The sequence below is a fragment of the Charadrius vociferus genome, unplaced genomic scaffold (genome assembly GCF_000708025.1).
Source record: "Charadrius vociferus isolate BGI_N301 unplaced genomic scaffold, ASM70802v2 scaffold650, whole genome shotgun sequence".
In the NCBI taxonomy this organism is placed as follows: Eukaryota; Metazoa; Chordata; class Aves; order Charadriiformes; family Charadriidae; genus Charadrius; species Charadrius vociferus.
In genome coordinates, this window is record NW_009646736.1 from 4,662,037 (window position 1) to 4,671,443 (window position 9,407).

The 9,407-nt window shown below is 37.9% G+C and overlaps 1 protein-coding gene across 3 annotated transcripts in view; it reads right to left on the minus strand.

The window, feature by feature from the left end:
- Positions 1-8,985, minus strand: part of SPHKAP (SPHK1 interactor, AKAP domain containing) — a 53,635-nt gene extending 44,650 nt beyond the window's left edge. Inside the window, exons 1-2 of one of the 3 annotated variants that reach the window (XM_009889933.1) lie at positions 8,886-8,985; positions 3,017-3,127 (exon numbers count right to left, since the gene is read on the minus strand). In XM_009889933.1, coding sequence (XP_009888235.1) covers positions 3,017-3,127; positions 8,886-8,969 — 195 coding nt within the window. In that variant the 5' untranslated portion in view covers positions 8,970-8,985. The remainder of the gene's footprint in view (positions 1-3,016; positions 3,128-8,885) is intronic. The other 2 variants (XM_009889916.1, XM_009889925.1) reach the window with 2 other exon arrangements.
- Positions 8,986-9,407: the final 422 nt, after the last annotated feature.

A 9,407-nucleotide genomic window follows, 5' to 3' on the forward strand; every position in this document is an offset into this window, starting at 1 on the left:
GTCTGCCATTGGAAAGGACTCAATTAAATGCTTTGCAGGTTTCAAGTATGATACTGAACTAATGCTTAATTCTTGCAAAGTGTTTAAGTGTTCCCTGGTTTGCTCATGTACTGTGCACAGCCAAATGTACCATACACATAGCTAAGGTGGGGTGTGCAATTCTGAAAAAAAGAGAAAAAAAAAAAATAGTGCTTACACTCTGATCCCCATATCAAGCGTGATGATTAATGTCAGTTTTCTAGTTTACTGCTTGTATTTACATTAGTTGTGCAACTTTTTAGGCACCCAAATTAAAATTCTCTCCTGTACTACTACTTAGAATAAATTAACCAGGAATATGAACAAAACTTCAGTTCCACTTATACAGTTAATTACTGTAACTCAAAAACATAACTTCCAGGGACAGATGAAGAAAAAAGCTTACAGGCCACCAAGTACCTTTTCTCTTGATGAGAGCAGGGATGTTCCAAAATAATATTTAACTTTGCTTCTAAATGAATGGTCTCTCTATATGATATTTTAATTTCACTCAATATATTATTGTACATTCCACTTCAATCTCGTTAATCCAAAATTATTTTAATATAGTCTCTTTTCTTCTATAGTGGTAACTGTAAATTGCAGAATCAACTAGGCACTAAAATTTTGCTTTGAAAATTGAGAAACTTTTTGTGTGTGTAGAGTTGGCACTGTGTTCAGAACGCCATACAGGGAAAGCTGACTGTCCTACATACACACAACGCAAGGAATAGGCAATGGGAGAAGATGACTTGGCAGACCTTCTTTCAAAGCATATCCTAATATTCCTCACATGTAAGAAAGGGGTCAGTCAGGGTCTTGTAGTTTAGGATGGTGTTAGAACTGTGGGGCAGTTCTGTATCCTGGAAGCCTCACAGAGCACCTTTGCCCACCCTCTGCCTACAAGAAAAACTACACCATCACACTATAGTAACACAAGCTGTTTTGTTAGGAAAGAGCTTTGTCTTGTTTGTCTTTTCTTTAACAAAGAGGAGATTAAAAGAAAATTACCATCTTGTGTGACTCTGCCAGGGAAAATTGTGGGCATTCAGTACATGTGAGATTTGGGTCTGTGACTTGCTGAAACCCCGTATCTCAGAATCTCCTTTTGGGATTGTAATGAAAAGTCATTTCAGTACTTTTGCCTCTTCTCTCATATCTGCAGAATGGTAAGAGTAATGCTTATCTTCCCTACAAGGTGACTGACCAGGACTAGATAAATCCTGATCTGTGCTTTCAAGAGGAAAAGTATGTATCAAGCAGCTATCCTGGGTATTTTTAAATCAAAGCTGAGTATAGTCTTGCTTTAACAAGCTACCTTTTTTTGGTAACTCCATCCTATTGGGAGATAGATATAATTTCCTATAAGATTCAAAGAAATATGAAGAATAAAGTCAAAGCTCAACATATCAAAAAGCAAGTCATAATTCACTTTTATATTATTATTTGGAGTAATCATTTCCTCTGAGAAAATAAGCCTTTTGTTAGGATATGAAATACTAAATAGTAAAACCAAGTGACTGTGGTCAATGTTTTTTGCATTAAAAGCAATCCTTTCCTATATCAAACAAGGATACCACTGATTGCCTGCCTGATTACCCTGTTCTGGTTAAGAATGTATTCAGGATCCAGTTCAAATGATAGCATTTCAGCTGTAATTGAACAAATGTTTGTACTTTCTAATACTGTGACCATTTTGTTTGGGCAAATACGCACAGAATGCTCAACGAGGAAACTGCTGTCTATCTAGTTTTGGGACTCCAGGAAATTAGTACCACTAAACATTACTCCTTAATATCCCCTTCCTTGTTTCACCCAGCACAATCCAAAATAGACACAAGAGTCTTTATTTTCTCACCTTGTACCTTGTATGGTTGCTTACTAGCACATCCTGATTAGGTTGTGTATTTTGCTCACTCTGTCTTATGTAAACTGAGTCCAGTGGACAGCACAACAGTGAATTGAGCCCTATAAACTTTGACCATATTCCTAATTTTTAACTGCTGCAGTTACACTGTTGTATCATCCCTGCTGCTCTCAGCATGCTGCATCACCCCCAGGGCAAGACACAAAGCCTCGAGTCATTGCCACCATGGGATGGAGATTCGGTTTCTTGACAGCAGGCGTCTGGGTTCATCAGCTAAAGCTGAAATATCCATGTCCTTGAGGGAATACCAGCAGACTCCATGAGAGCCCTCAGCTGGTCTTCAGGTTTAGCAGTGCTGGAAACCTTTTGCCTGAGATAAAACTGCTCTTATTCTAAAGCCCTTGTTGGCTCACTGGGGCCAGGGAGTAGCAATCAAATGGGATTCCGAGTAAGGATCTGCTCTCCTGAGTCCTTGATCAAATAAAAAACTGTTACAATCATAGCAATGTTCTTCTATCCAATTTCATGTAGATAGTATGTAAAGCAACATGAAAACCCCTATTTCTTCATGTATACCCTTAACCAAAAGCTGTTCTTAATTGCAGTATAAACTACAATAGTGAGACTTAAATTTCATTTCAAATGTGAAATAATTCTGTTTGAGTTCTTTAGCAGCTTCTCCTCATCTAATATGGAAAGAGTTTTATCTTTAATTGTATCTCTATGCCTTTAAGAACATTGAGCAGCCTTTTAAACATCTGCTTCTTCCAACCTGCCGCTTAACAAGTTACGGTTTGGAATAATTTTCTCTTTGGCTTATTTTTCTCTCTTGTCAGTTGCAGACTATGAATATAGAAAACCACGGAAGGCCACAAAGTCTGAAGGCCAAATGTGGGGAAACCTGCAGTAATCTTTATTAATGTTCTCTATAGAAATCTGTATGTATTTTTGCTTTGTATGTTTGCTTTTAACAGAAAGCTGGAAATTACAGAAACTATGGACAGATTTCTATAATTTCAGTGTCAGTTAGTCATTTACTTTTTTTAATTTAACATGTATTGCGGTTGGCCCCACACCCTACCCAGATAATTCTCAATGGACTTTTACCCAGAGATTACAGTGAGTACTTACTGAGGCACAGTTGCTTTCTGACTTGTCTTCCAGAAAGCCAATTTGGCATGGTGTCCTCTGATTCTGCAGCCAGTAGTCTGTTGATTCTAGCAGACTGTTACTGCAGAGAATCTGTTAAAAGAATTAAAAATAGTTAAAATAAATTAAAAATTTACTCAGTCCTATTGTGCTTTGGGGGCCTGAACTCTACTGTAACTCAAAGGAAATCTTGTCTACAAAATTCGGGGGGGGCAAGACTGGGACCCCTGTTCCTTTTGGACCTGTCAAGTTAAGGCACCTTAAATCAAGTGATTTATATATCCCCTAAAGTATTAGCCTATTTTCTTTCAAAACTGAAAGTTCTTGGAGATACTTGAAGGAGATCCCTAAACCCAACATTTTTATTGGAAAATATTAATAAGAGTTTTGTTCTGTGTTAAAGTGATGAACATAGATACTGGGAAAAATAATTATTTAATTATAACAGAGTGCACAAACTTACAGCCTTTATGATTTACTGTATCTCTCTCCATGATAGATCAGTGCTGTTCATTCTGCCAGCAGCCTCATTTCTGGGACTGCCTAGGCTACAAACTCTTTCTTCTTAAACACATTTTTCTGCTTGCTGAGAAGCTGAAATACTTAAGATCTGCTGTAATGAGTACTGAGCTCAGTCAGTACCCTGAGACCAAAACCCTGCGTTTAATCTCTCTGTGTTGACTCAGTCCTATAGCTTATGCCACAAGCTGTGCTCAAACAAAACCAAAATGAGGCTACAGATATCTGCAGACTATAAAGAGGCAAAGCCTGTACTGACTCTGTACTAATAGTCTTCTGTGAAAAAGAGGGACCCTTAGTATTTTTAAAACAATTAGGTAACAGCAAAATAATAGCTGCAACAATGATGTTACTTATGAATGTTTTATACAGCTTATCGTCTTCCCCAGGCAGCAATGTTAAGGAACATGTTTGTGAAATGTACTTCTGGCAATTCTGGCATTACATGGAAATACACTGTACTCTAGCTCTTTAGCCTTTTATTTTAATAATGATATTTTAAAACATAAATTTGTTACCCTACCTAGAAAACAATCTATCCACAGTACTTTCCTTTATCTTACTGCATGTTTTGCGTTGACACACCTTTGTCCTACCTCAGGAACACTTGATCCATAAGCCTAGATCCCTTCCTTAGAGAAATGAGAATAACTTGTGAGGCCTCTTCATTTCTCAGGGAAGATGAAAGACTGTGGAAAGCTGATCTGGCCAGCTGACACAATTTTCTAGTACTCAGGGGCAATCCAGAAGTAAGCTTATTACCACCCACAGACTAACGCCCACTCTAATTTTTATCTTTCTGGCAGAAAGCCAGTTAGATAGTTAATACTGCACTCCCTGTATTAGTCTATATTGATTTCTGAATAAAAGTCAGCAGAAGATGGATGAGGAGGTAATAGGGAACACCACAATTCATAAGTTTGGCCTGTTTCAGTGTCCTCCTTTGGTGCCCTCCACAAAGGCTTTGCACTTTTGTAGTGGTTGTTTCTCAGTACTCTAGCCCTGCTATGGGATTTCTTCCAAAGAGCTTCTGAATACAAATTTAGGGTTCACAAAATATTCAGAAAAAGCACTGCACCCAAAGACTTTTTTCTGAGAATGACAAAGGTTCATGAATGCTTCACATCAGCACGAGCTGCTTCTTGGGGGCTGCTAGCTAATTTCTTTACCAGTCGATTCGCTCTGCACTCATAAACTTTATAACTTCCTACCTTAGTGCAAAAAGATTCCTGCCACCATAACTAACTCTGAGACTAGATGGTGAAAAAATATATATTTCATATCCCAAAGAAACAATTTCCTGTTAGTCTTACAAACTGTTCTTTTTTTTTTTTTAATATTTTCAAATGTGGAAATACTGAACCATTATAAACTGGTTATATAAAGCACCAACAGAAGAAATAACTCTCCTGAAGAAATGTTTCGGTCAGGTCATAGTTGCCAAGTTTGAGTCACTACAGGATAGTTTATAAGTTGCAAGGCTTTATAGATATTTAATTTTTGTATGCAGCTTTTCATAATAGATGTTGAAATGAAGAGTAGAAATTATTACATGGAAGTTTTGGACAGCATCTGATTTTTAGGTAACCTCAAGGAGATGAACAATATTAGTAGGACGGTGTTTTCCCTGGGCCTCATTCTGCTCTCATGTGTGCATAAGTAGTTCTGCACATGCCCCTAAGAATGCAGCCAGAAGTGTGAAGAAGGGTGCAATAGGCATAACATTTTTATTCCTGGAGGCTGGAGAAAATAATTTGCAGCAATTTGGATTTAAAGAAGACAGGTGAGAAAAACAAAGCCAAATATACTTGAGCCCTTGCAGCCAAAGCTGGCAGGGGTCAGCAATCTAAGGAATACAGGTTGGCCCAAAGTCGTCTGGAAAGCCTCTGGAAATTACTCAGAAAGGCAGCACGGTGGAAAGGGAGGCATGCAGGAACATGTGGGAGAGGCCTCCTTGCATATGGTCTGGTTTTACACATACCTAAATGATGTTCAGGAGATGGAAGGTGACATTTGTGTAAGCGGTGGCAGGAGTGAGGGCTGAACTTTGGATGAGTTTAAACTCTATGTTGAAATGCAAGTTTCTGCATTAGCACCATTACAGACATGTTATTGCTCAAAACCTTCCCATTAGTACTTCTTTGGAGGAAGGATAATTTGGGCCACCCCACAATGCTGATCACAGTAGGGTTACACACACCTGCTATGCAAAAATGCATATATAGAAGCCATGTGAACTTTTGGACATATTTCTTTGGTAACAGACAGCAATAGTGTCATGGTGAAAGACATAAATGTACAGTAAGAGCAAATGTAATACTTCTTACAGCATCTTGGTGTTGTAAGACAATTCTCCCTGTTAACTAGGTGCACGTGTTATATAAAGTGGGAGTTTGCATATGTAGTAAAACTTGCTGAGATATTCATACTTTTAAAGACAGATACTGAAGTCCTTATAGCATAATAATGTATGACTGTGATGATCAAAAGCTTTATAAGCTTGAAGGATCTGGCCTAAATTAACAGGGCTAATTAATTAATCAAATGCAATATTGAGAACTGGTATGCCTCAGAGATGTAACTCTACCAGTACATTCTCATTAACATACTTGTATTTAAGCATATTTTCAAAAGATACTGAGCTGATCTCTGCCAAAGGATAAGAAACCTAAACCTATACTACTTCAGCTGTCAGTCAGCATCCTTCTTTTATATAGCCTGCACTTTAAAGGCAAGCAGTATCACTTGCCAAAATTTCCTCCTCCTGTCTTGTACTTCTCTCCATTCTTATCTAATTGAGACAAGTTCTGGGCCAATCCCACTGACATACATTGTCAGCAATTTTGCTGAATTCAGCAAGGTTTCTTTTGATTTGCAATGACACAACTGCAAGCAGAACTTGATTCATTGACCATACTTATGTGTAACAGCTGCATACACTATACTGCTGTGTATCTGGTTCAGAGCAGGATCATCACACTCAGAAAATAATTCAGGATGAATTTGCATCATGCACTAAATGTGAAATCAGCAGTAATTCATGGTTCTAAAAAAAAAGTTTTCCACTCTCATCTGGAGACTCAGCCGTCAGCATTACTCAGTGTGTTGTGAATCAATGAACTAAATCAGCCTCTAGCAGAGTGTGGATTAGAAAAGTCGCTCTTTCCCAGAGGAAAATATTGCATACGAGTTTAGTGTAACAGCTTCCTGCTCCTTGATTTAGATCATAAGACATTTAAATACAGTAAATATCTATAACCAAGACAACATTAAAAAGGCTCTGCTCCACAAACGAAACATCTGCGTCTTCATGGCTGATCATCTTAATTGCTTTGCTTAATTACTACTCATCAAAAAAGATATGAAAGTGGGACATACAGAATAAGATGAGATATCAAGGGGCACATCTTCTGCATTTGTTCAGATTCGTCTGTGTAGTAACAGACGACATCTCATATGGTTCCTGACAGTACCCATTCATGCCAAATACAATTACCCAAACCTGAGAGTCAACTGTTTAAACTGTTCCCTTGCAGCAGAAACCCATAGTGTTTCACTCCACCACCACTTACACATCTAACTTAAAAATCACTGTAACTAAAAAAGGCTAAAAGAGAAGATAATGGCCTATTTTTGGTAATTCTTTATCCTTTTCCACACACACGAAAAATAAAATAATGGTAACACATTCTGTGACAATGCTGTAGAGAAGCCCAAAATATCCTGCTGTTTGTCAGAAGTGTTGGCAGAAGTGAATCACTTATTCTAGTGTGCTGACAATCATAAAATCAGCTTGTGTTACAATGAAAAGTTCAAACATAAGGGATCAGACTGGTGAAGCAGCTCTAAATCATGTGGTAAAGGCTAGCCTTTAAAAGAGAGTGGTGCTTCTGAAGGTAACCAAGCTGGGAGCATGTGTAAACACAGTGGTGGCACTTCTCAGTGCTGTGCCACTGTCCTTCATAAAAAAGACATATGTCTTACATAAAATAGACAACTCTAAGATTAAACGAAAATTTAAGATGTTCTCTCACACCATGGATTTTCTGCCTATTTCTGCCTATATGAAGATTCCAATTACAATCAGCAGCATTTTTTAAAAATCAGGTATTCTTTTGCAAATAAACAAACCCTTTGATCAAGCAAAATATTGACACTTTGTCTTTTAGCCATGTTGGGGTGAGCTGGAGAAGCTCAGTCCCACCATACACATCAGATTACTGAGTTCTTTTTTATATCAATGATTTTATATTTAACAGAATTTCTGTAGACAGACAATACTCACCCCCCATACCCACAGTGTGATTTTCAGGATGAAGAAAACAAATCTTTATCTTCTACATGTTTTATCTTTCTCTCTCTATGCTCACATATATAAATATACATTGTTATTTTGAAAAAGAAAACCCCAAAAGGAAAGTACTGTTATTCCTAGTGGAAGGAAAAGGGAAAAAAAAAAAAGTAAGAACTATGGGAAAACTGAATGAACTGTGAAGTTTTATAACATTTCTGTGTTAGAACAAATGCTTTTTTGTCGGCTCTAGAATTATGCCTGTGGGAGACAGTAGAGCTCTGAGGGCTATTGCAAAGTGAAAGATGAAAGATGGCCTGTCCTCCTCTATAGGTAATGCCCCCTTCCCTTGGATTGTACTGCCATAATCTGGCCCTGGGGAGGAGGAATAAAAGGAAGCATCCATGGTCTTCACCTGTATATTCTCAGTTGTACTGAAATTACCTACATGCACAAAATAATGTCAGTCATATTCGACTCCTAATGACATACATAAACACACAGGCACTGCTTCCCCCACCCCTCTAAAATAAATAACTACATACAAACCCATTTTGAGGCAACAAAGACAGCAATGGTCAAATTTATACTACCTCCTGTGTTGCTGAAACCTTTCCAGTCAAACACCAGGGAAGGCAGAAAAGCTGTTTCATGAAGGACCTGCCATTATATTAACCTGAGAGAAGAAAAGGTCTGGACCCTCAGGCTGGGTCCGAGAATCTTGAGAGCGGTCCTGAAGGTATTAATGCTACACACTGCTTTTATTTCATATTGTCAGGTAATGAGGAAAAACAGAAATGCTCAGGGGGAGTTTATCTCCCATATATGCATAACATATTTTGGAACCAGACAAGTATAAGCTAGGCAGAGAAAATTGCAAGATACCATAACAGCACCCAGAATTTATTTTTCTGTTATCAGTCCTTTTCTTTTTTAGGTATCAGTTAAATTTTGTATTCCCCAATAAAGACAAAAGCTAAACCAAAGCTCTATAACCTGGAATATATCTGCCTTTGAATATAACGTAAACTTGGAAATTACCTTCTTACATGCTGTGACAGAACTTCCCAAACTGCTTGCCGAACTGTCTGTGCTGCTGCCTTGGTGCTCTGGGACTTCATGCATCAGTGGAGATTCAAAGTTGCTGAAGAACAAAAAAGAAACAAACCCCCAAAAAACCTTTCCAGTGACTCAGCTACACAGATAAGTCAAATGATACCAAAATACAGTTCAGTAAAAAGATGTAACTTAACTTAGATTACAAGAAACTGTCTATATTCTCCTTGCTGATGTTACTAGTCTATTTATTATCTGAATTTTCCCTTTTTGGAAGACTCTCCTGGGCTACGTACTTTGGATATAAAATAGTAGACCAATGTCTTTTGGAGACTAGAGGATAGTATATAGCTGTCTATAATGATATCCGCCTGTCTTGAATGCACCGTAAAAAGTGGCACTAGCTTGTTTTCATAAGTAGGCAGCTTGGAGCAGCAAGTTAAATACTTGTTGCATTAATTCAGCTTGGTAGACAAAAGAAATGTTTGCTGCATTTTTTACCTGCCT